The sequence below is a fragment of the Plectropomus leopardus genome, chromosome 3, assembly GCF_026936395.1.
Source record: "Plectropomus leopardus strain MGB_pleo_1.0 chromosome 3, ASM2693639v1, whole genome shotgun sequence".
Lineage (NCBI taxonomy): Eukaryota > Metazoa > Chordata > Actinopteri > Perciformes > Serranidae > Plectropomus > Plectropomus leopardus.
Window position 1 is genome coordinate 25,780,682 of NC_142178.1, and position 26,643 is coordinate 25,807,324.

General features: G+C 38.6%; 3 protein-coding genes and 1 long non-coding RNA gene across 7 annotated transcripts; 3 read left to right on the plus strand and 1 right to left on the minus strand.

Moving 5' to 3' along the window:
• Window positions 1-165: 165 nt before the first annotated feature.
• Window positions 166-14,770, minus strand: LOC121941704 (PRELI domain-containing protein 1, mitochondrial-like). Of its 3 annotated transcripts, XR_015776279.1 has the most exons (7): window positions 14,635-14,770; window positions 12,062-12,287; window positions 10,148-10,261; window positions 8,805-8,883; window positions 7,663-7,688; window positions 7,285-7,349; window positions 166-1,582 (listed from the first exon to the last, which is right to left on the minus strand). XR_015776279.1 is itself a non-coding variant. In XM_088075957.1 (6 exons), the coding sequence occupies exons 1-6, from the start codon at window positions 14,724-14,726 to the stop codon at window positions 1,547-1,549; spliced, it is 573 nt and encodes a 190-aa protein (XP_087932083.1). In that variant the 5' UTR covers window positions 14,727-14,770; the 3' UTR covers window positions 166-1,546. The 3 variants fall into 3 exon arrangements, 2 of the variants coding, with proteins under 2 accessions (XP_087932083.1, XP_042340483.1); XM_088075957.1 differs by lacking the exon at window positions 7,285-7,349; XM_042484549.2 differs by lacking the exons at window positions 7,285-7,349; window positions 7,663-7,688.
• Window positions 3,537-15,678, plus strand: LOC148190003 (uncharacterized). Of its 2 annotated transcripts, XR_015776280.1 has the most exons (8): window positions 3,537-3,795; window positions 4,911-5,005; window positions 6,944-6,994; window positions 10,885-10,974; window positions 11,557-11,594; window positions 12,083-12,256; window positions 13,419-13,656; window positions 14,578-15,678. It is a non-coding gene; the product is annotated as an uncharacterized LOC148190003 (long non-coding RNA). The 2 variants fall into 2 exon arrangements; XR_015776281.1 differs by lacking the exon at window positions 11,557-11,594.
• Window positions 15,679-18,114: 2,436 nt separating this feature from the next.
• Window positions 18,115-20,704, plus strand: ndufb6 (NADH:ubiquinone oxidoreductase subunit B). The gene is made up of 4 exons (XM_042485598.2): window positions 18,115-18,383; window positions 19,295-19,387; window positions 20,270-20,314; window positions 20,571-20,704. Exons 1-4 carry the CDS (start codon window positions 18,204-18,206, stop codon window positions 20,634-20,636), a joined length of 384 nt encoding a protein of 127 aa, XP_042341532.1. The 5' UTR covers window positions 18,115-18,203; the 3' UTR covers window positions 20,637-20,704.
• A 774-nt stretch (window positions 20,705-21,478) lies between these two features.
• Window positions 21,479-25,956, plus strand: toporsa (topoisomerase I binding, arginine/serine-rich a). The gene is made up of 2 exons (XM_042485893.2): window positions 21,479-21,643; window positions 22,980-25,956. Exon 2 carries the CDS (start codon window positions 22,983-22,985, stop codon window positions 25,329-25,331), a length of 2,349 nt encoding a protein of 782 aa, XP_042341827.2. The 5' UTR covers window positions 21,479-21,643; window positions 22,980-22,982; the 3' UTR covers window positions 25,332-25,956.
• The last annotated feature ends 687 nt before the right edge of the window (window positions 25,957-26,643 follow it).

The following is a 26,643-nucleotide window of genomic DNA, read 5'->3' on the forward strand; positions in this document are numbered from 1 at the left end:
GGAATATGCAGATAAAGATGCTCAGATGGTAAAGGGCTTCCTGTTTGGTTTGTGCAGCTGTGAAACGGATCTGTAGTCTGGAATATTAACTAGTTTTTAAAGGTCAGAGTTCATGTTTTGTCACTGCAGCAGCAGAAAACTGGTGAAATCAACACAGAGGCAAAATAAAACCAGAACTTATCACATTTTTATTAAAGCTAAATGAGAAAACAAGAGACTTTAATTTCTGGACTTTAACTTGCAGGTTTGGTTGAAAGTGTTTTCAAAAATGTTGACAAAAAATATTACCTTCTTCAATCAAAAGTCCAATGGATTTTGTTTTTACAAACCTTATTACCTGGTTAAAATAAATCTACAAATATGCTTAATGCTAAATGATTCTTCAAAATACATCACAAGAATATATATAATAAATATTATTTTTTAACTATTATTCAAGTGTCAGAGCAGAAAAAAAAAAAATCCACCTAAAAAGGAATGCAATCAATGAAATCTTTACAATAATATATCATCTTAATCACAGCTTAAGCTTCATATCAACAGGCAGACTGAAATCTAAAATATTTTCACTATCGCACCTCAGGCATACAGTTAAAGGCTAATCACATTACAGAGTAAATCAGCGCAGAGCTGTGAGAACTTTGCTCAGTCTGATTTTTTTTCCACAGAAGTCACTTTGGTATCTTGTGATTATCAAAGCTTCAGCACAGGCCGTTCTGGCAGTGACTCACCAGTAGCATTTACACCATTTCTTTTAATTAATGTACGCACTATCACAGAATACGCTGTGTGCCGAGACCTGTAACGCACTGTGTGCTGATGTGTTTGAGTTCAGTCTAAAATCTAGAAAATGTCAAATAAGGAAGAAATCATGAGGAAATTGTCATTATAGATTGACTGAAAAATATCTGCTGCGTGCAACCATCAAATCAGGATCCCCGTCCTTCCTTGTGTATGTTAATTTGAAAATACACAGCAACAGCATTGTGATGTAGTCTAATGTGAACTTACGGCCGGACCAGTGCCAAAAGCACAATAATATCTCAGTGTTACAACAGCTGATGCATGTCTTAAAGTGGTGAAATTATTTATCATTTTGCATGAAAATATAATAAATATTCAAAATACCAAAATAGATACTCTGATGAATACATATATGGCAAAAGATGGACATGTGCATTCATACCTGACGTAGTTACAGCATTAAAGGGTGCTGCTGGTCACAATCTGAATGTTTCCACAAAGGCAAAATGTTTCAGACAAAAGGCTCAGGACCTGAGATTTAACAAAGACAGAGAGCTGAGGACAGAGACAGAAAAAGATAGAAGTCAAACCGTAGAGGAGACAGGCTGCTTCATTTGAAAGAAGAAAGAGATCAGCAAGATCTCAGAAAACTTCAGTCCAGTTGAGACGATCGAGACGATCAAAAGGCATCGCGTTGAGGTCATGTCACTGTCCTGTCAGACGTACTGCTGGGGTTTCTGTGGGACAGCAGCAGCAGAAGCCAGGCTCTTGGCTGCCTCTTTGGCCTTTTCTGATGCGTCCTTCACTGTGTCCCTGAGCAGCCGCTGGGGCGTCTCTCCTGTGAGAGTCCACAGAGCGTCCAGAGAGAGAGAGAGAGAGAGAGAGAGAGAGAGGACAGGACAAAATGTTTTCTTCAGCCTTTTTCAGACATGGAATATACATCATGTTCTAAAAGTAACGCCTTTTTGTTCAGACTTATACGGCTTTGTGAAGACAGGACAGAAAATTCACAGAAAAAAGCCCAGCGGGAGCAAAAGGTTTGGCACCTGCTCTTGGCCCTGATCTTAATTAACCAGTTTAAAAATATGTACTAAAACATGATTTTCATGAGGTACAGGGATGAAGGTGTCACCAGGTGTCTATAAGGGTTACTGTTTATTTTCCTAGTTTATCTTTTTTTCCCCCTTTCTTTCTGTAAATAATAACTTTTTTGGGTATGTGGGTGTATGAATATTGTTTAGTTAATTAGAGTATATGTTTAAATAAATCAAGAAGTGATTAATTAAAATTCAATGTCTTATGCAGAAGGGGTGGGATTAAATAAATTTTTACGTCTCACTCCTTTTCAAATGTAAACTAAGTCATTGTGTCTTTGATTTCTTTTGCTTTATGTTTTCATTGTCTGTCAATACTTTTTTTTTGTCTATCTGCTTGTTTGTATAATCATTTATATATTTTCTTTAACTGGTTCTAAAAAAATAAATAAATGAAATGTAATGTGAAAAAAGTGATGACATATGATTCAGACTTGTGCTGTGTTGAAAGTTTTACCGAAATGTTACCAGGTCCGACCGAGTAAGATTGCTTTTTAAGACTTTTACATGCTTATTCATGCATTAGGCCAACATGTTGAGTCGTTATCATCACATTTATGTAAGCAGTTAAATTCCTGAAAGAGGCTTTTCCTGATGACATGCATGATGGAAAGGTGATAAATCAAAATTATCACAGACTTCCTCTTAAATGAGAAAATGCTTCTTAAAAAAGCCTTTGAGCACACCAGCATTTGTACTGCTGCTATGAACTGCCTCACACTGGCTGCATGGTCCGTTTGTGCCTGACCTGACTCTGAACCCTCAGACTTTAAGTATCTCACATGAGAAGGACAACAACCACAATCACAACACAGCGGAGCAGCTTCCCTTAAGAGAGACGGAAAGAGAGCAGAGACGAGCTGCTTCCTTCAGACAAAGCAGCAGATATGCGTTTTTCCTGGGAGGATGGCTGCACGCTGACAGAGGCAGAAAGCTCTTCATGTTTGGACAATAATTGGAGGGAGGGTATCTTTGCAATTTATAGTTGCCAAAAAGCAAACAAAAGTGTTAGCTATGAAACAATAAAAACATACCAAATGGTGAAAATTGGCTTTTACTGTATTGACAACAATGACAAAAATCATGTCATGCGTGTTTTAGTGGAGCCGTGTCAACACCTTTTAAAATTAGAATGGCTGAGAGGTGACGGACAGGCTGCAGATTTTTACATATTTCCTTTTGCTCAGTAAAGTTTAGCTGATTTATCTGTATGGTTGATTTGCTGTTTGTGTCACGCAGGGGCCCCAATAACTCTGCTGAAAGTGAAAGGTGACTAAATTCACTGCTTGTATGAAAGCACCAAAGTTCAGATTCACTTTGAGGTATTTTTACAATTGCAGAAAAATCTCAGCATTCTCATGGTCTGCTTGCCAGTTTTTTGACAGTTTTAAGTGTGTTTTAGGTTTTTATTTTCCTCAAATTACTAAGCTTGGTTGGTACCACAGTATACCAGGGTATTTAGAAATTCTCACAGTATTAAAAATAAACTCCTTCTTGTACTCATCTATTTGTATGTGGTGCACAGCACGCATCACCAGAGGTCACCTGAGCTTAAAGACATGGCGATTAGAAACGTAGCTGTAAACTGCGCTGTAAAAGCCATTTTTTTGCGAGCCCTTATAATTTCCCATTTTTTGAAGGGTAACTTGAATGCGTCACCTGAACTCTCGGGGTGCCCTCATTAAAGACAGGTGTGTGAAATTAGCTGAAGAAGACGCAGTCTTCAACCGCCGTGTTATTTTGGTTAAATCTCAGTTTTACTGTTTGATAAATTCAATTTTTAACAAAATGATTTGAACTTAGTTTCACCAAGGCCTGTTTTATGGGAAATGTTTATTTTTTGTTATCTTTTCTCCTTTGAACGCCACAATCTGACAAATCAGTTGAGCATCACACAGAAACTCTCCAAACATCCTGTAATCAGAAGAACCCGAAGAACCCGGATTCATCAGAAACCGTGAGTAAAATGCAGCCATTTGATCATATCTCATGGTGTCTGTTTGCGCCCATGCAAAAACGGCATATTTCACCACGAACTAGGTCGATTAAAAGTCGACCAAACCAGAGTTGATGATTGCTGACACTCTGAACTACACGACCACGTACGACTCGTAAGTTGGACGAAGACTCAGACGACCTATAATGTGTAATAGGTCTTAAAAAATGGCATAATACATGGATTCATATTAAGTCTGTAGCAGTAAGTTTCCTGCAGTGGCGGGATATGTGTGTACTCCTCCACCTGCATGCGAGTTCATGTCGCGCGCGCCCCGGCTATAAATGTCCACATTTGTGAGATGCGCCTGGGATCCTGAAATGTCCCTTCACGGACACAGCACAACTATATGTTTTATTTGCAAATGCACACTTGACTTGAACAGACACCTGTCACCGCCGCACCCAGAAAAATAAACGAAATGCTTTCGTTAGCTCGCGAGCCAAAAGAGCCTCGACCATAAAAGCTTTAACCCAGAGAGCAAGAAAGCACGTGGCTACTCGATATGCAGAATAACGTGCATATTAAGTAGCCACGTGCTTTCTTGCTATCGGACTTTCTGCAGTGGACAGACAGAGGAAGCTGGCAGTCAGACCTCGCGGGAGGACATTTTTATTATATTGCTTTGGTGTTAACAATTCATAAGTTGTGTGGACTCATCATTATGATTTTTTATTTCTATAATGTCACATGTTGTTAACAGCGTTATTTAAAACATTGTCTCTCAGCCCTGGAACTCAAATCATTGTCATATGGTAGAAAAAAGTATTTTAAAAATGTAATTTCATAAAGGTGCCATGGTTTGAACTATGGACAACTAATAAGTGCAGTTCAAGTTAAATCCATGAGTAAGATTGCTTTAAACAAAACACTTGAACAAAAAATACACATCTTAAACACAATCGGTTAACCAAAAGTAGACTCTGGAAGGTCCCTAGGGGCATTAGGGTTTTAATTATGTTACTGTCATGGTGTTTATATAATAGACGGTAATATAAAGAATAAAAGTGTAATTTTAATCAGTCTCCATGTGGAATGGTGACAGCTGTGTCATTTTTGTTTTGTTTGTACATCAGCTCTTTCAAGGGGCATCATGATGACTCGGGACTTGGACTCCTCTTTGGTGACCCACCCTCGAAACACTGGTGCCTCGACTCGGACTAGAGAGTTGGTGAGTCAACTGCAACATTGGGACTACCTAACTAGACGATTAACAACTTAGATGGGGGCGAGGGGTATAACCATCATATACTGTATACCCCAATGAAATTTAAAAGCCCAGAAGTGGCTTTTGATTTTTAATGAATTATACAAAAAACATATCATGACACCTTTTGCCATTTTTACTTGCTCCTGCAATGTCATTGCAAAGAAAAAAAGTCTAAAACACTGCAACATGCACTGCAATCTTTTAGGGAAGCTGTCGTGAAATCAAGCATTTTAGACCACAGATATCGCCCAAAAAATGTCGTAATCCTGGAGGGACTGCTAGTTGATTCATTGTATGATGGTTGTAACTAGATTAAGATAGAAGTGTATATAAACTGTGATACTTTTCCAATCATTTGGTCGAATTATCACTGAGTTATTGACTTTAGCAGTGAATACTAGCACTACAGACTGAAGTGCATTCAGCTCTATGTGGTAAATGTTAATACACGACTGTTACAAGAAGAGATGTTCCTTTAAAAATCACCTGTACTGTAATTCAGAAAGTTTAATTACAGGACAGGGTAATTATGAGCACCAGTTTCTCTGAAAACTTCAGTGAACTCATTTCATAGTTTTGCATCAGCTTTTACTCAGGGCCTTTCCAGCTGTTATCACAAGCAGCAATGCTAATTAACTGAATGAACTAAATGTATTCATTGCAAGAGATCAGAAATCTGCTGAGCGAATTGTTAAAAATACTGGATGTGGACTTGTGAGGTAAGAATTGTGTACAGTCAAGTTAATCTAATCTAGTTCACCGTCCAGATCAGCTACAGGTAGAGTCACACAGACCCAGGAGCACTGCATGCAGTCTGCATTACATTAAAGCTTTCCCTCACACTCTCTACTCTGTCCAATCAATCAGGAGTTTTTTCCCCAAACTGGACAGTTAAGAACTGCATAAAAACATCAGAACAACCAGAAATTATGATTTTACAGTGGTTACAGCAGCAACACTGAGTACCTCCCTGATCTCTATCACTTATCAGTGACTATACTGCCATGCAATGGCAAACTGCAGTAATTGACACTATTTTTAAAGTCACAAATATTTGCATCTACTGTGCAACATACATGTGATTTTTTTTATTCTCCAAATCCCCAAATCTTAAAATCTGCATTAAATGTAAAACACAAGAACAAATACACAGGATGTGCCTTCTGAGTTTGCATTCTGACATTATATAATAAAGAATAAAGTAAACACTTTTGCAGTGTTTATTTTATTCTACATGTATGTGGCATACTGATAAATATATTAAAATCTAAATATTGATATGTGCAGAGGGAGCATATTCTTATTATAAAATTTTTGGATGGACTGCAGCGAGTGAGGCCAGCCCTATAAATGTGACTGTGTTAGTGACAATGTAAGTGTTTGAGTTTCCCCACTGACCGTTGCTCCTCCAAAATGAACAAGTGCTGACAGTCCTCTATTATTCCTCGTTTGCCGTAACCAGCGAAGCATATTAGGATGGTGGAATTACCAAACTAGCTAGCTAGCTGTTACATGAGTGAAATGCTACAACTAATTACTTCATCAACACACTCGTCACAGCGTAGGAAAGCACATTGCTATCATCAGTCGAATGGCAACTTTGTTTGGCTCATTTTCTATAGCCACTGAAACGTTTGCATAAAACCAGGGTGGAATTAGCAAATTATCTTACTGGCAGTTACAGTTCAAGAAAAAGACCCTCATCAATTTGTTTTAAAACAGCCTTTATGACACACAAGCCCTAAAATTAATGGGTAACATTACTGAATATTACACACTGAAATGTCGGAATGGGTGCACAGACCTTAGTAACAACCCGTAACTACAGGACGACCATTTATCAATTTGACCGATTAATCGGTGCCCATAGCTCATTTAACAAACTATTTTTACTGGCAGGACTTCGCTCCCGATCACACAGGGATGTACATCCCCGACCAGAGAAAGCAGGTACGTTCTGCTGCGTAACTGTGAGTACTATTCTTCATTTTAACATGTATTTACAGTGATTTTTGGCCTGGACAGCAACAGCAGGGCAAAGTACTTTCTGTTACTGAGTAAATACTGCCACTTCCTGTTTTCAAAGCCCTCGGTCATCTCATACGCTGTGCAGCTGTACTAGGTTTAGACTTTTTGTCTTATTCAAATAGAATTTAGACTGTAACTAAAAAGTTAAAGATGATTTTTAAATAACAAAAACAAAAAGACACCACAATGTCAATCACAAGCACAATTCTTACTGCAGTGGGTAGAATTAATACTTGATGACCTGTTTGTTTGCTGGAAGAAATATTCATTGTCGAATCTGGGGAAAAAAGAAACACTGGCACTATTTTTTGTCAAATAAAAAGGTCACGACTAGGGTTCACTTTTTATCTGGGGGTCAACTAAACTAAACACAGTCTACATCTACACCAACGCTAAATCAACTTCTCGGTCACTTTTACTCCAACTTTTCCAGACACATTCGGTGTGTATCTGCACACAGAACACACAAAGGGAGACTGTCACTACCTCCGCTACACAGCCTACAGTGTGACGCTGTTATGTGGCATCATGTGACAACCCTGGGCAAGGCCTGGGCTGGCAGATGGATGCCCCACCGCTAACATACTTACCACAACGCTCAGCCTGATCCCAATCCCTGCAGTGCCATCAACAAAGGGGCAGTGGGACAGAATCATAACAATGTCCTTTCAGACAACAGTACGCTGCATCAGCACAACACACACTTTGTAGCACAACACTCACTCGTCAGGCTCCGCTGCCAAACAAGGCGCTGCATTTCTCCACTAACAGCGCCCTGTGATTTAAATTCATCTCTCCGATCATTTAAATGTAATCGAACTTGGAATATTGGCATTTCTATCAATTTTGTGTTACTACTTAGTCTTGAAACTTTGATCAATTATGCAATCTATGGTTTTATCTTTTTTTCTTGTTTTTAATATGATTGCTATTTAGAAGTGGAGGGATCTTCATGAGCAATTTTCGGTTTTAATTTCTCCTGCAAATCTAGTACTCATACACACACACACACACACACACACACACACATTCCTCCCTTGTTGTGACGGAGAACACACATTTGCAAATGGTGCAGTTTTCTACAGGTGCCACTAGTTACTGAAGTCCCGTATTTTACAGACAGCACCTTTAATAATGTAATGTCAGGTTATTGATGCATTTCCCCCATTCGTCTCTCAGGCCTTTTTATGTGCCTGTCACACTGCCTGCTCTACAGTTTTTTGTTTATGCAACACTGACTGCCTAAATTGTTTTGGTCTAAACCTAAATTCAGGCTGTTTGTCACTGTAGTTGCCATGGTTTCATATCCCTCTGTAGTCACATGGTATTTCTGAGCAACAATAACTGCTGAAATTAACCTGTTTCTGAGACAAACATATGGTGTAGGGGTAGGCAATGCTTACAACTTTCCTATTTGAGAATTTTTGCAAAACATTTGGGTAAACATCTGAATGTCTGGGGCGAGTTATTTCAGCTTTTATTTTTACCGCATTCATGAAAACACACGATGAGGATGTTGAGCCATACATGCAATGTACAGATAATGTATAAATAAATGGGTAATATAAATAGTGCACAATGTGTCGCAGCCTGTTTTGAAAAAAATGAAGCCCTACTTCTCGTCTGAGTCTCTCCTCTCCACAAATAGCGACAGTTAAAAATAAACTGTTTTGTTTCCATCTTCTCCTTCCCTTGCACTTTTCTCCCGTTTCTGCTGGTGAAGTGTACGTACCCTGTAAGTTGGTCAAAGCGTATTCCAGCCCTTTCATGGCCTTCACCTGGTTGCTCTTGAATCGGGCCAATCCAAACTCCTGGGAAAAGTCAGAACAGGAAATGGCTTTACAAGGGGGTGACGTTTAAAAAAACAACACTGAGCTTTACAGTCCTCTCTCCTTTTCTCTGGGGATATCAAAGCAAGCCTGGCATCTTCCACATCTAAAAACAACACATTTCATATGTTTTTGGCATCGTTTCCACTTCTCCCCTCAAATCTTCCATTTCTTTATTCTGGCGTTTGCACACAGGCCTCCACGCCTCTACTGCCCATACTATGACCTACCAATCAAACTACGGCGCCAAGTTTCATGTCTGCAGAACGTTCCGGCTCACAGCAAATTAAACAAAGGCATAACAGCTTAAATGCTTAATAGGCCAGAGCATGTGCACCAAATTTAGTGAAATTCTATCCTCTACTTACTGAGGTACACATTTTTGTTGTTTGGGGAGCCCACTTTGGGTCAGGATCAAAATGCTTTGGTAGGTCAAATTGTTAATGAGTTATGGCCAATTTATTGCTAAGCTCCACCCATTGTAAAGACTTTGATGGATAGCAGCCACAATTTTTGACTGATCTTGTTCATTTATAATAGAAATGTGTATCTATGTCCAGCAATGCTATATACCAACATTGGTGTTTATAGACAAAAAATGCAAAAATCTGATGTCATATTATTTTTTGTAGAGCACATTCAGCTGGATTTTTTTGCCAAATTTCAAGTCAGTTAGACGTATGGTGTGAGGGGTGTGACCTGGGGTCGTAATTACAGCACCACCATGTGACCAATTAGTCAAAGGGGCACAAATTCGATAGGTTTCTGACCCTGCATGGCTTGAACTCAATTAAAAAACAATATAAGGCTTCTAAATTAGGAATATATTTCAGTGTGTCTGCAGCTCTGCTTGTAGTTCCTGCTGATGTCTGCTAGAGGGCGCCATAACACCAGGAACCAGTAAATTTAATACTTTGTCAACAAAATGTAATGCTGTTGATGATTTTAAGAATCCTAAATTCAGTGTTTTTAAAGGACCTCCTGGGAACCCCATTGAGCTGGATATCTGTGCTGAATTTCAAGTCAATCGCAGTTATAATATCAGGGTCGTTGCATTTTCAAAATCACGTTTCTTTGGGCATTAATTACATCACCACCAACTGGCAGACTGGGGTCACATAATAATTATAATAGTAATAAAAAAAAGACAGAATAAAAGAGATAATTTTGAAGATATCAGATACAATCAGAATAGTTTAACATGTTGATTTAAGAATTGGTAATTGAACAAAAAGGGTAAAAGTACCTGAATAGGTCTGGAGAAGCCGTAAACATTTGAAGATATCCATGCCTCCCGTTTCAGCTGGGTGGTGGCTGGCTGCTCCGCCGAGTCTCGGAAAATACAACGCTCCTCAACCGACTAACATGAAGGAAGAGAAAAGTGACAGCAAATAAGATAAAGGGCCAGGCTGTCGAACAGTTGATCAGGCAGAGCAGGAACAGCAGCAAACGAGACAAATGAATGTATTTTATGAACAGCTTTGACAAACAGGCACTTGAGAGCTGAACTATAATGAAAACACATGCTTAAAACAAATTAATATACTTTTCCTTCATGATCACGCTTCATGACATTTGTGGACATTACAAACCGAATTGACTTGTAAGTGTCTTTGTTAGGTTTAGGTTTAATATGAGAGTTCATTTTAATATAACAAACCACTGAGTACAGCATATTACATGTTTTTCCAGTGTAATTTGGATGCTTTATTCAGACAGTTAATTTAATGCGACCAGTTAGTTGAACTTCCAATTTTGTTTCATACTGCTGCAGATTAAAACACCAGTAGCGTGATCCATCCTGCATGAGCAGATAGTGTGCAGCAGGGAGAGTGTGAACATGGCACACCTCAAAGCCACATGACGTCCGGGTCATGTCAAGGTTCTTCTTTCCTGGGAGATTATTGCATCTGAACTGTTCAAACACTTGCCTCCTTTGAAGATCAGTCTGCTTAAATTAATATTTCTTTTACACTCCTGCAGTTACCAGCTACACCTGTCTGCACAGAGTTCAGTATTTTCTACTCTGCAAACATCAAATGAGAAAACTGCAACACTGATGATGAACAAGAGGTTTGTTTTTTTAATTTATGAATTTATTTTGGAAATGCGGATGAATAATCTTGATTCTTGTATGAATCAGTTTTCATAAGAATTCAATACACTGTACAGCTGTTGTTTGTGGTAAGATGTCGCCAACTTTTAAGTAGAAATAATGAACTTCTTAGTGTGCAGTTGCATATACAGTTGCAACACCGGAATTGATGCCCTCTAGTCTCTACTTAATTTGTGCAATAATTCAATTGGTCCATACACTGCAATAAATTTGTCTGTTCAAAACTCTTATTTAATTTTACTCATTACGCTCTGAGTTTATATTCAGCACACCTGTAGCAAGGCGTATTTTTCTGCTTTTAAATGTATATATTCTGTTATATACTGCAGCATAATGCACTTTTTTCTTGCATACTTATTTTTATTATATTTCTCTATGCCTGTATACAGTATAAGATCTACTGTAAGGTATTCGAATTATCATTCACTTGGAGTCATTTTTCAGACAAATATTAACTCTCTATTAGATTAGTCCTAACCAACTCGTGAGATAAATATCATGTAATAGACTTTTTGCTGCTGTGCTTCTTTTTTCCCCAGCTCATCGCTAACTGTGTCTGTCCGCCTTTTGGTGCGAAGTAAGTGATGTACATGTTCAGTGAAAACGATGCTATGAGAACAGTGAGTAAACAAGGACAGTAAAGCTGCGGCTCAGACAGCTGAACAATGAACTGAAACTCAATATAAAGCTCCGCATAGCCAAAGGAAGCTGCAGCTTCAGGTGATGATTCTCTGTAGATCACTTTGAGAAACGCCTTTCATATTGACTCATTGTATTCACGTTATCATGTGATACATTACTATAAAAATAATGATTATAGCCAAAAAAATGCTCCAATCAAGCGAATGTCACAGATTTAGCTTAGTAGTGCGAGCTGTGTGCATAAGGCCAATGAGACCCACTGGTGGATGACAACTTGACAAATTTATTGATTTTCACTTTTTTCAAAGACTTATGGGAAATTTCCAGCAAAAAAAGGTTCAATACTAAGAAAAGGAAACGTGAACCTAAAGGCAACAAGCCACAGAGAGTCAGACGCCTCACCATGAGAGTCGTGTGGTTCAGGTTCCAGGTGTAGGTGGTCAGGCTCCTGTTGACGGGGTCCACGATGGAGTCCTCGATGATGTACACAGAGCGAGCCATGCCAGAGGGGAAGATGTGCTCTGCCCAGCGAGGCAGCCGATTGGTCTTCATCAGGAGGCGTCTGGAGAGGAGCCGGTTATCCGCAGTCACCTCCCGGTACACAACGTCCTCTGTGAGAACATGAGTGCTGATGGGTACAAAAACACAGCCATGTCAGCGAGATGGTCACTGGTAAAGGACAGGATAACAATTCACTTTAAGTCTGTATTTGTAAGCGGTCCACAATGAAACCGTTATTGCTTCCTGTAAGAGATCCATTCCCCCAATGTGTGTGATTAGGGACAAAGTCTGTAGTTGTTGTTTTGTTTTGTGTTGTTTTCTGCCTGTGTGTTTTAGACAGACTTGGTAAAAATGTGAACTTCTTTAACTTTCAGGTTAAAAATCAGTTTATGATTAATTTCAGTTCTGTTTAAAACTATGCTCCACTTTTAAAGAGAAAACATGTTTTTTGGGGTCCTGGTGCATTGTTTTCTGCACAAAATGCCTGTGTGATGTTTGTGAGATTTTATAGAACGAGATTCTGATGTTTTTAGGTCGAGTCAGAGTGATCTGACAGTTATGAAAATGCCAAACTTAGTTTTACTTCTCCGTTGTGATTCTCAGTTCTCTGTCTTAATCGTGGCTGAGGGCTCTTTTCAGTTGTGTGCACACGGTTCACCTAAACTGTTTCCAAGGTTTCTGCAATGCACTTGTCACAGGGTGATGTGGTATGAGTGAGCTAGTGTTCGATTAGATCGGTCACTTTGAGGGTCTTGGTCTCGTTTTGGAATTGAATGAACATTGACTTGGTCTTGTCTCGGTCTCGGACGTAGCGGATTCCAGATTTTTAATCTAGACCAGTTGAAACCACAAAGGATTTATTTGTTACTCCCTTCTTTAAATCCAGCCAAGTCACTTGTAGCTTGCTTTTTTTGTCACCAATAACGGCTGCCACCCATCATAGAACTCAGAGGAGAATTGTTCTCTCACACACACACACACACACACACACACACACACACACACACACACACACACACACACACACACACACACACACACACACACACACAGTCTTAGTCTTCAGTCTCAGCACACTCAGGTCTCAGCCAAGTCTTGGTCTTGACTACAACACTAGTGTGTGCATGAGGGAATGTCTGTGCGGTCTGGTCTTGGTGGCGGCGCTGTGTGGTTGTGGGAACTTCCTGTGTTTGCGAAGTGTTCGCTGGGTGCAGCCGGTGCTGATGGGTGCGCTGTGCTTCTACCTCCCTCCCCACAGCTAATGAGGCACAAGTGTGTGGGGTCTGCGCGTGCTAAGAGGAGTACCGACGACACATGGAGGAGAAAGGGAAGACGCCAGCCTGTGACGGGTCCAGAGTCCTGCAGAGCCCGGGAGGAAGGAGGACAGCTCGCAAGAGAGAGGGACGCAGGCTCGACGCAGACGCACGCCGCTGCAAAGACACGAACACGCTTCGTGGGAAAGCGGAGGGGTGAATGCACGCCTCACTCCTGCTCCAGTTAGGTCCCTCTTTTATATTTGATGGTCATAAATGTTTAAACGTGAAGAGACGATAATACTGACTGGATCAGAGACTGACAAAAACTAAATAACTTTCTAAATAAAGAAAGAGCCCTTTTTGTGTGTTTTGTTCCTTCAGTTTTGAGTATTGATTTATTTGTATGATTATTTGATTTGTTTGGTTATAGTGTTTAGTTGCTAGACTTTTTTGCTTGCCCAGTTTGCTTATTTTAATGAATTATTTCCCTTCATTATATTTGCTTTATTAGTGTTAATATTTGATTTGTTTTTGAATTCAAATTATTTTGGCTCACCCTTTTCAGTTAAAGTTGATGTCATGCTATGTTAACGCCTGATATAAAGAGGAGGCAGAGACAGATGAAGACGCCACGTGCCTGAGAGACCTTTAATACCGAGACATTTTGCATGGTCTGAGTACCTGGACTCATTTTAAGTTATTTTAACTAGGTTTAACTTTGCTTTTAACCTAACCATTTATCAATTTGTTCAAAAGCATAACTACTGTCTGCATGCTGTTTTGGGTCCGCACAACTCCTCAGTAGATTTTATCAGATTTTATCAAATTTTAAAGTCACGCTGAACCCGTGACACACTCCACCCACGCTAACTAAATGCAATAACAAGATTCCTGCAGGTCTACAAACACTCAGTAACTTTGCTTCATCCCAGCAGCCCTCTAGAGAGTTGAGAATTTGGAAATGCAAAATGGTTTTCAATAATATTTGAATCATAACGATGTCCTTTATCATCCGAATATCAAGTTAAATTTTTATTTTGTTACTAATCCATCATAACTGATTTAAAATTTTTACTAAAAACAACAAACTCACTCACTCATGTCACTCAAAACTTGACTAAGTTCAGCAAGTATAATTGTTGGTTCTTGTTTTCATTTCAGGCTCTGAACCACGGACATCGAGATTGGGTTGTGTTGACTTTACAAAATACTGAGTACCTGAATGGGTTTGGGTACCTCTGCCAAAAAGCAGAGACAACGTGGTCCCACGTACTCCTGATGTCTGCGCTGTTACAGAAATACTTGACCATTCTTCTCTTGCTGTTGAACAGGGTGGCCTGAATCCCGAACCCTGCGGTTCCTGGCTGCGACTACACAAGACAATGAAAACTTGGGTGCTGACTCCATCCAAAGTCTGGCACAGTCCTGCACAGGAGAAGAAACAAAAAAAAACATTCACTTACAGTCTTACACAGAATAGCAACAGTATGTAACTTAAGTCTAATTTAAACCAAAGACAAACATCCATATGTAGAAATTTCTGCTCAGAAACATTACCATTAGCCTTACAGACCGGTAATAGGCCACATTTTGTTTTGTAACACTGAAGAAATTGAGAATGAGTTTTTTTATTATTTAATTGTACTGATGGTGAAGACTTAACAGTTGAACCTTTCAGAAAAATGACCATTTATGTTTTTGGTTTTATTTTGTGTGGATGAACATGAAAAAATCTGAGTTTTGTTTAAGTCAGAGTATTTTGTTTGGGAACTGAGCTGTACGATAATGTGCATTCTGGATTGATCACTGCAACAATATTATTATGGTGTCTTGTAAATCCATGAGGGTTGGGATGTGTGCATGACACACACATAAGAATCAAATCAAAATCAAATCAATCAACCATTAGTAAGCCATAGGTACAACAGACTGTAGACATTATTAACATGATTTGATTTTCACATATTGCATTGACATGTACAAAGATATTTTATAAAGAGAAAATTATTTGACATTATTATTATTATTGGAGTTCATAATGTTTAATAATTAACCATATAAATGTTGACATCCTGTTTTACTGTGGTAGCTATCTGTATCTCTCAGTACATCAATGAGCAGGACTGCTTAATAGCAGTATTAGATTTTAATATGATTTGCCTCATTTTGATTATGTAACTTCCTTTGGTATTATCTTTTTTGCTGGTTTTGCCAGTCAGTTTTGTCTAATTAATTTATCCATAAAATGTTTCTCAATTGTTATGTTGGTACATTTTCTTCATCTCCATATCAAATTATAAAATCATTCACACCATGACAGAGGGTTGTATTCACATCTCCCACTCCTGCTGCAATGTTTTCTATCAACAGATGAGTAAAATAACCTCTCCATTGATACGTACTCGTTATATTGTCAGTACAATAGGTTTTCCAGCATTCTCTCCAATGCAGCCTTGCATTAACTGTTTACAGTACTGGCCATGTTGTGCATTGTTGTCTCTATACATTTAGTTGTTTTTTTTTACCTGCTTGCCTGTACTTAATGACTGACTGCAAAATGTAATTGCTCCTAATGAAATCTATAAGAATGTTTTTATGTTAACCCTTTGAAACCTTGATTGACATTAGTTTTCTTGTGCCGCTTTCAGGCGCCCTTCAGAAGCTGTTAAACCCTTTAAAACCAGAGCAAAATTGTTCCATTTCTTTTGAAAATATGGGCAGTGAGCAACTAGGCAAGAAAAGTCCTACCCAGTGCAAGAAATGAGTATAAGGTAACAAGAAAAAGACGTGAAAGTTATCATTTTAAAAGGAAAACACTAAAAAAAAAAGGTCCAGAAAACTATATGAATAATTATTAGAATTATACACACACACAAACACATATATATGCCCATTTTTTAAACTTTTTTTTTAGATATTTTTTTTTTGTCTCTTTTTTTTACAACTAATTTTGCTAATTCGGAGCCATGTCTTTTTTTAAGTCGCTCATTGCCTTCACTTGTTTTGTTTTTTTGTTTGGTTTTTTTCCCAAGAAAGCAAATCAATTTGCTTAGGTTTCTGAGGGTTAAAGTGCAGATTAAATATCATTTTTACCAAACTAACGCTACAGTCATATATGCATATCTTTATTCATCAAAACACATCCTAATAGACACTTAAAAGTAAACTGTATTTATTCCAACAGTTCCACAATAACTGAAACATATGGTCTGTGAGGATTACGCAATCTGAACATATGTCGCGTTGACTTTTGCTGAGGTTATAGTTTGCTCTTAGCTCGGTGGCTAATGTTAGTGCCGACTAACAACACGTTAGTTCCGTGAACAGCGAACCGTGTAAAGCTGACTTAGATAAATCATGAAAGTTTGCTATTTAACGGTGATATCACGATTAACTAAAAAATCGGTATACTTGTTATTTTACAGCTCGATCATGAATGGGCTGACAACTAACTAACCATAACAATAACTCAACCAAGGTTAATTCAGTTTAGCTTGTAGCATTTACGCTAGGAGAGTTTTAACAGGTCCACGCGATCGGTAAACAAAATAAGTCTTACCTGACGTCACTGCTTATGAAATATCAGGCTAATAAATATCCACAGAGGGCCTGATTGTTGTACATTTATCCCGCAAATTAAATAACGCTAGTTGATTGCATCCATCCTGCATGTGACAGGACAGGCAGAGACTGAAGTATTCTTCTTCTTTTACAGCGAACCACAAACCAGCTTGAAAGGTGCATCTCACCACCTACTGTAGTAGTAGAGTAATGCAACAACAAGTTGTTCAAGTCTATGCACATTAATACATGATAATTAACTAATAAATCCCTGGACTTTTGGAGTTCATATGTGTTTAAGATTACTGCGCATGTTCAAAACTTTCTGTACATTCAAGAAAAAAAGGCCTTTTCTGCAGCACATTACTGCAAGTTGGCATTTTTCTGATTACCGAAGTGTGACTCATCAGTAAAATATTGTCATGTCATAAACCAAAAACTGTGACTGAACTAATTGCCTGCAGTGTGTGAACTGACTGCTTCTCTCGCATCAGTTTTCTGTCACTCAGAATGATTCAGTTAGTTGTTTTACTGCATTACAAATAATAGAACAAATTAATACAAAAATAAGAAAAGGAAAACACATCATGCCACATATTATCTTCCCTCACAGTATTTTTGGTTTTTTTATTTGTATTTCCTCAATTTTATTGACATATAAAAAACATATATATTCAATATTTTCAAAACAGAAAATGTATAGCAAAATGTCATAATGAAAATAAATTAAATTGCATAATAAAATGCAGAGGAAAGACAGAAACGTAACAAAAAACTATGTATATTCAGGGTCTGATATAAAAATTGGATTTAAATGAAATTTGTGAATAATCTTGTTTGTTTTGCCTATTTAAAAATTATGTTTTACGTTTTCAGTTGTCATATATTTCAAATTATGTATCTTGAAAAGATATAAAAAGGGAGTAGCTTTGAAAGCCAAATCATTTTATGTGTATTACATTTTGCTAAAAATAATAATCAAATGACTTACGTACTTTTCATCATATGAGAAATTGGGATTTTTAAAAATTAGTAATACATATATTTTGTTAGTGGGACGTGTTTTTATCCAGTCCAGCAGGTGTCGCTGTGAAATTTGTCCCACTGAACTTGTGTCACGTTTCCGCTTGTCCTTCTTCTTCTGGGTCGGTGCTGTTTTGTGCTAAAGGAAGTGTCCTCCATGGTGTCATTGTAGGACTGCCGAGGTTGAACATCAGAAATAAGCGATGTCTGGTTACACACCAGACGAGAAGCTCCGTCTGGAGCAGCTTCGAAAGCTCCGGAGACAGTGGCTGAAGGACCAGGAGCTCAGCCCGAGGGAGCCCGTGGTACAAGCCAAACCTCCGGGCCCCGTCGCCAGATTCTGGGCTGGCTTTCTGGAGCCCAAGAGCCTGTGGAGGCTTTACGTGAGTCCCGGTGCACAGCTAAGGCTAACTAGCTAGCATAAACAACCACGAATGATACAAGCGATATATCATTAAACAAACTACATATTTTACATAGTATAACCACAGCCAGTTTCATGAAAGTTAACATATTTATAGCTAAAATACAGCTGAATGTTCACCTTTAACATGGCCAAACAGCTAACGTTAGCTTGTTCATGTCAGGCTTGTTGTTATTTTCACCGTTTGCTGAATTAATAGCTTGTTAACTTGTGTCTGTTGTTATAGGCTGTAAATATACAGTTTATGGTTGTACTATGTTTATAATATGGCTGTGGGGGTTCCTGTTATTATGCCATATTCTGCTGTGACTTCTACAATGTATATATTAGTTATGCTGTAGTATCTTTTAAAACGATCTTTTCAATATTGTGATTGTTATTTTTCAATTCTATCTTTTTGTTTTTGAGTGTTGCTGTACTTTGCCTTATATTTTTGGCATTTTAATATCTTTCTTGCATGTTTAACCCCCTGAAACCTGAACAAACTTTATTCCAAAAACATGAACAGAAAGTAATGAGCAACTCCAGGATAAATGGCCCAAATATCAGCAAAATAATTAAGTTACAAATGAATTATTTGATAAAATAAAAAAAGAAAGAAACGAAAAGTAAAAACAAAACAAAAAAGAAAGAAAAGAAACACATGAGAAAGTGTTGTTATATTTTTATTTTACTGAGTTATGGTATTGCTTTTCTTTTACATGAGGTACTATATTCTATGAAACTGTTTTAAGCACACTGTATTTGTGAGTATTTCACAGCTGAATATTTTACATGCATAAACTCTTCACCTGCTCAGAATCAACACTGGGATTCATGATGCATTACTCTATATGAAATAACCTGTCTTTAATGTGTATCTTCTTACAGACCTACAAAGCATACCAAGGTGGAGTTTTCACATTAACGCGCCTGTTGATTCCTGCTTGGATTGTTCACTACTGTGTGAAATACCATATTTCTGTAAGTCAACAGAAATATTTAACAATATTTAAACAGAGTACTACTCGGAGTAAACAGAATAGAGACTTAAATGAGTGTGGTCAAAACCTGGTGAACAGAATTTTATGACTTCATAAGCAGGATTCCTGGAAGCTGTGTGCACTAGAGTTAGACCTCTCAGCTCCATACGCTTTTCTTTTAATCACTTGCACATGTCACTTCCTGAATAATAACTTTTTAATGTTTTAAGTATCTAAACCAGGCATACTCAACTTGCTTTGCCCAGTGGCCACCTTTTGCAAAATGAAATGAAAAAAGGCCAGGGGTCACTCAATAAACAAATACTAATAACATTTATCAGATAAAATGAATAAACAATGCAGATCCAGTTGCAGGGGCCCATCAGGTCAGCTGTATGCAGCTGAGTTTCTACAATCTGAGGACATTTGGGACCTCTGTTGGGTTCAGGCAATCAACTTATGGCTTTTTTTTAACAAACAAGATCTATTGCGATGCTTTTTCATGCACTCATGCACCTTATTGACCGTTTAAAGTACAAAAGAAAAACCCTCAGTTTGAATTACTTTATTTCCTCTACAAATGAGAAAATGGTCAATGTGCTACCTGGCATCCTATCATGTGCCAGATTTGGCCCTTTGGCTGCAAGTTGAGTATCACTGATCTAAAGTGTTATTTCATTCTTTAGGCAGCATACAAGTATGGTGACTTGCAAGTAATGCAGGAGTATTTTAGAATGACAGATATGCAGCACTTGCTTTATTGCATTTTTTTTATTGTCTCTTTCATTTGACATACAAGTGCACCATGCGTCACTGTGCACATCACATAGTCAATTCCTGCAGGTGTCAGTGTACTAAATAACAATTTCATTGTTCCCCACAGCAAAGGCCATATGGCATTGTGGAGCTGAAACCCAAGCTGTTCCCTGTAAGTAATACTAATTTAGTAATTCTGCCACTGTACCATTAATGTTTCTTAAATTATTAAAATCAAAACACTTATTTTTTTAAATACATACCACTGCTTATTAGCTTGCTTTACCAGCCATAGTAAGATCTCATAGTCCCACAGTTTGTTTCCTTTCAAACAGACCAATCTCCTGAGATGCTCTGATTTCTGCTCTCTAGGATGTCTTTATGGTGAAAAAGATTTCTAATTGTTTCATCCTTGTTTGTGTGTTAAGGGTGATACCATCCTGGAGACGGGTGAAGTTGTTCCAGATCTCCCCGAGAGCCATGGTCATCACTGAAGTTGGATTAATTCATTGATTTGCTGTTGTAAAAACTGTGTATATGCCAATAAAATATTACAAAGGTATTCACGAGTGTGTGATTTTTACAAAGTAACGTAAAGAGAGACAGATTACAGTGGAGATTAATAATGAATGTTTTAATGCTTCAATGAGCGAGAGGCTGTTGAATGTCTTTAATAAAAACAGTTCACTGCCAGATCATGGTTAAAAAAACAAACATATTTTGTCAACTTAACTTTAGTATGGTAGCAGTTAGCTGTGAATGACACGCTAATGATTGTTGTTGTTTCTTTGAAGCAGGATAAGGGGTTAAGGATGTAATGCAAGGAAAATAAAAATTAAAATGTCATAAGCTAAAAGATATCAGCTAAAAAGAGAATTTAATTTGTCATTACTTTATTTAGAGAGATTCAAAGTTTGTACTAACTCTGGTACAACATAAAGAAACCACTAAATGCCTTACTTTTCCATTGATGTGACTCAGGTGGTGTTTCATATTGCTATAAACTGGACGGACAATCCTCATCTTATAAATATCATTGCATATATATATATACTATGTGGTATCATATGACAGAAAAACAAGGCCTATGACTTAGGTTATGGTAACTGTAGACCGGAAGTTAGGGAAAAAAGTGGGTTACAAATGATGTATGAAGAAGATCAGTGCCGAGAGATAATACTGTAGAATAATTATTATTGTTGAAATGTAAATAAGAATGATTTAAACATGTTTAATCCTGATTTGGCTGCGTGTGTGTATGTAAAGACTAGTTTTTTGGTGGTTCTTAAAAATAAAAAGATTGTGCTTTTATTGTGAAGAGCGGAAGTGGCTTTTCGCTTGAATCAAAAATATAAAAATATGGACGCGGTGTAGTGAAGCCAGGTTTGTGGGCTTGTAAAGAGTCAGTCCTGAATGACAGCTATGTAGAAATGAATGGTTTTCATGAAGACGGAGACGTCTAATCTGTCTTCAACCGCATACCTGTCCGAGGAAGCCAAAAGTAATTTTTTAACAACTTTTCTCGAACGTCTTAACTAGCCGTAGAGGTGTTAGCCTACCAAGCTAATGACATGTAGCTAGCTTGCTAACTTTAGCCAACCAAGTTCATCACTTCTTGGACTAACTAAGTTTTTAGTTTCGAGTAGCGGTAACGCCGGTGTACCTCTGACAGAATAGTTGAATATGACATGTCAGAACTGTTGTAATAATGTCAGATTTTAGCGTATTTCCGACTCAAATGTTAGTCTTTTCTGTGAGGGGGAACCCTTAAAATAGGCGCTGTTCTAGCATAACCTGCTAAGCTAGCTAAAGCTAACCGAAAACAACAACGTAATCAAAGGGGAAAATGAATATTAGTTTAATTGTATGTTTAATCAGATATGTACCTTTCAGTCGTCTCGATGTCTTATTGATATCAGCACTAACGTTAGATAAATAAGACATTTTCCGGGTCTTTTATACAAGCACCAGACGTGATGTAACGTTTTGTGTATAATAGTTATGTATCACGGACTATCAGAACCGTATACACATTGATTATAGCTTATAGTTAAGCATGATTGTCTCCAATATATTCTCCTCTGTATCTTACTAAAAGACAAGGTTGTTCTTATAACATCAACATCTGACATTATTACAAGATACATTAATGAATTGATATCAATTAAATTGGTTTGTTTATGAATGCAGTCGGAACATGTAGTGCTTTAACATGTGTATAATGTTTTTATATAGACATGCATTTGGAGAGAGACGGTAATGTTCCTATTTCCTAAAACTAAGCTAATATGTCACAATATAAGTAGACACGACAATATTAATCATCGTGTATCATATACAATGGCAAAAATGTATTTATTTACATATTACATAGTTTCCATCATGATAGGAAATTGTCCCTTATAAGAAGAATGATTAACAGTAACTGGACAAGGATACACCTGTCAACAGTAGCAGGTCATTATCCTCCACAATGATATATGGTTTAAAGTGATGCATACTGTATATGTGAAGAAAGAAGCTTACATTTTGTTTGCAAGATACAGCAAGTCCAAACTAATCTGGCACGATAAATAATTTCTTGGCAAGTCACAGTTTGCTAACTTTTCAGTGCATATTTTTCCAGTGAACAGGAGAATATTTTGTGCAATTATAGGATTAATTGTAAACTTAAGCTGCTTAAGAATATAGGTCTGATTTTACTTAACTACAGCACACCAGTAGGTCTTTACATGTTGCTCTATGGCTGCTTTACTATTTTTTATTTTTCATATACAAGAATTTAACGATAATGTCATTCTGTAATAATATAAACCTTATGTTTCTTTTCTTGTCAGACTATGTCAGCAATCAAGATTGCCCTGCAGCAAAGCCAGAAGAGGGGCAGGAGGAAAACCTCTGAAGCAATGTCTGCAGAGGTGTCGCCTGACTCCAAGTGTCCCATCTGTTTGGACATATTTAACAACATTTCCTACCTGGACCTCTGCCTTCACAAGTTCTGTTTCCGCTGTATTCATGAGTGGTCCAAGAACAAAGCCGAGTGCCCTCTATGCAAACAGCCATTTCATTCAATCTATCACAGTATAAAATCAGAGCAAGACTTTAAGAAGTATGACCTTCGGCCAGTGGAAAGTACCTCTTTTGGGACCTTTCAGGGAGTGCGGTTTAGATATCGCACGACTCTTACTGGAGTCCACCGACAGATGAGAGGAAGGACGTCTCCACCTCCAGACAATGGAGTAATGTTTGAGGCCTCAGCAAACCCTCCACAACAGACACAGGACCGCTACATCCGGCGGATGATGATGAGGTTGGCAGCCAAGAGGAGAGCTGCGAGTGAAGGCAGGGCAGTAAACAATGTCAGAGAGCAGGAAATGGTAAACTTCAGGAGGGAACTGTACCGACGGGGCGTGAAGGTTCGGAGTATCCGAGATGGTGGCCGTTCCAGAGACACTTCAGCTGAGTTCTTCCGAAGAAATCCTGCCTGCCTACATAGACTGATCCCCTGGCTAAAAAGAGAACTCGTTGTGCTGTATGGGGCCCACGGCTCTTTGGTCAACATAGTTCAGCACATCATCATGTCACGCATCACACGTTATGACATGGAGGATAGAGCTATTCAGGAAGAGCTCAGGCCGTTCCTCCAGGGGCGCACAGAGCACTTCCTGCATGAGTTTATCACCTTTGCAAAGTCCCCCTTCAATATGGAGGCTTATGATCAGCATGCTGTCTACGACTGCCCGGCCCCTTCCTCAAATGAAGACAGCAGCTCCAATTCATCTGTAATAGCAATTTCAGAGGATGAAGAGCACTCTGCAGATCTGGACCCACCAGGAGACTCCACGTCTACTCTGAGGCACTCCATGTGGGATGATGAGACGCCTGGGCCATCGTATTCTACGACTGCAGAGCAGAGCAGGGCAGAGTGTCTGTCAGTCCCTGACTCGGACTCAGACAGCAGTTTAGAGGAGGAGACACATGAGTCTGGGGTCTCTACACAGCAAACGAGCTCTCATAACCAAACAGACCCAATTCAGGGTGAATTTAACAATGAAGAGTGTCCGTCTTATGACAGCGACGACTGTGTCATTGTTGGTTATGTAAAACCAACAGCAGAGAGGACGCCTTTGCTGGTCCAGCTCTCCTCTAACTCAGATGAGTCTGACTGTGAAGATATAAAAGCAGTGCCTCTTCTACCTCAACACATCCGCTTCTCCAGTCTCAGTCCTGTAGCTTCTCAGAGTAGTGATCCAAGTGGTGCTGGACAGTCAGAAAATGCAGAATCAGAACACTTTCACTATTTGGCTTCAAAAGAAAGATGTAGCTCTTCAACATCTAGCAGGCACAAGACATCCAGCAAGTCAGTCAGAAAAGACACAGATAGAAGATTTTGCAGCAATGATAGATCAAGGGAGAGGTATTGGTCCAAGGACAGAGACCGGAGGAAAAAGAGGAGGTCAAGAAGCACAGAGCGCAGGTACTCTAGCAGGAGCCCGGTGACCTCAAAATCTGTCAGTAATTATAAAAAGAGGGACAGTGATAATAGCTATCAGTCACTTAGACATTATAGCGAAGACAGAACTGATAGTGGCCGTTACGCAGAGAGGCGATCCTACTATTACAGTAGCCGCAAATACTCAGCTCGGCGCTCTCGCTCCAGGAGCCGCAGCAGGGACTCGCGTAGACGAGACAGGAGGCACTCTCGTTCTATGACTTGTTCTAGCAGTCGCTCCCCTTCTACAAAAAGGAGATCTCACAATGACAAGCCCGGTGGGAAGAGAAAATACAAAACAAGACATTTGGAGGAAACATCCAAAAATGAATTTTCCCATTCGGATGCTGAAGGTGACTCCCCTACAAAACACAAGAAAAAGAGCAAAGAGAAGCATCGCAAAAAGTCCAAAGACAGGTCGAGAAAGACCAGCAGGAGCCTCAGCGTCGAGCTCGTCAACGAGGAAAACTGTCACGAGCGAAGCAAGCGTCACCATAAGAAAAAGAAGAAACACAAGAAGAAAAGCAAAAGGCACAAGAGTAATGAACGCACAGAGAAGCTCTCCCCTGCTGTCATTACCATTGAGAGTGACAGTGATTCTTTTGCCGCGCAGGTCAGCAGCACGAATAAGGACGACCCCATCAACAGTACCGCAGATGACCCTGCTGATCCCGCCCCTTCGAACTCTCTGGAGTAGTTATTTGGATGTTCAGCTTCCTGCTGTGTGTGGTGGGAACTGATGGATCCTTCCTCAGCTGCTAATACCTGCCAGCAGTATTTTAGATCCAAACAATATTCAGTATGTTGATTTTCTCCAGACCGTAAAGGATAATATGAATACATGTATCCCTTTAAATGCCAGCGAAGTGTTTTCCACTGAGACAGCTCATGGGACGCTGGCGGACATGACAGACGCAGATATCTGCGATCAACTGGAAAGCGGTCATCATTGGATAAATGACCGTGTTTTAGAGACCTAGTTTCTTGACTGTGTTAACAAACACCTAAAAAAGCCCTATTTTATGTGCAAAGTGCCACAATGAACAGAATAGAATTATATTGGGAGTTGCATATCTTTTTAAGTGTCAGTTCTTATTCAGGAAATTCATTTTCTTAAATGGATGCATTTTATTTCTAAGGTGCTCTCAGGGATAAAATATAACAGTGATTTTTCTTTTGTCACCTTACATCTTCTATGTTCTTGAGGCAAAACAATGTCACCTACTGCACATGGAGTAGTACTCATTATCTGCCGATGGTGTTTGGACTTCAGAATGGGTTCTTTTGTATTCAATTTTATTTAAAATAAATTGTAAAGAGCAGCTGTGTGTTGTGTGGTGTTTGTTGTAGGAGTGGATTAACTATATTGAAATGCTGCAGGGTTTATATTAATAATAGCTGCCATACATGTGCCAAGTTTTTTAATGGGACTTCAGCTAGACTGACACTTTTACACATTGTGTTTTGTAAATGATACAGTAATGTAGTCAAACACACTTGTTACATAACACACACTCCATGTTCATAGAAATTCCAATTTAATTGAAGGTTGGTGTTTCCACTATGCAGTAGATCAGGTAAAACGGGTTTTTTTAAACACCTAGTTTGATATGTGGTTTTCATAGAGAACAAGAGATTAAGTGACAAATGTACCATTAACAACATTTTACAACACTATATCCAAGATAAGAGGATTGTGAAGTGTTGTAACTTACCCAGTTTAGTAGTTTACATCTTGTGTTAAAGCTTCAAACTAGATTAAATGTATTAAATACATTATAGGGGAGAGATGAAAGATGGAAAATGTGAGTACAGCGGAAATTACTGAAAGTGCTCTGCATACCTTTGTCGCCTGGCAAAGAGAAGGAGTAGCCATAATTTTGCATGCTATTTCAGAGAACTCAAAGATCCTATCTAGTTCCTGCGCCTATTTAAATGAACAGTTCACTTTCTACTTGATGAGAAAAGACATTTGCTCCCTGTCTTTTGTATGCCTTCCACAATACAGA

Bases quoted from the DNA above. Each gene is read 5' to 3' on its own strand.
- LOC121941704 (XM_042484549.2), bottom strand. From the start codon at position 14,726: ATGGTCAAGTATTTCTGTAACAGCGCAGACATCAGGAGTACGTGGGAC. The intron at 12,288-14,634 runs GTACTCAGTATT...TGTACCCATCAG, and splicing joins AGGTACCCAAACCCATTCAG to CACTCATGTTCTCACAGAGG. The intron at 1,583-8,804 runs GTACGTACACTT...GGACTCTCACAG, and splicing joins CGCTTTGACCAACTTACAGG to GAGAGACGCCCCAGCGGCTG.
- ndufb6 (XM_042485598.2), top strand. From the start codon at position 18,204: ATGTCTGGTTACACACCAGACGAGAAGCTCCGTCTGGAGCAGCTTCGA. The intron at 19,388-20,269 runs GTAAGTCAACAG...TGTTCCCCACAG, and splicing joins GTGTGAAATACCATATTTCT to CAAAGGCCATATGGCATTGT. The intron at 20,315-20,570 runs GTAAGTAATACT...TTGTGTGTTAAG, and splicing joins TGAAACCCAAGCTGTTCCCT to GGTGATACCATCCTGGAGAC.
- toporsa (XM_042485893.2), top strand. From the start codon at position 22,983: ATGTCAGCAATCAAGATTGCCCTGCAGCAAAGCCAGAAGAGGGGCAGG.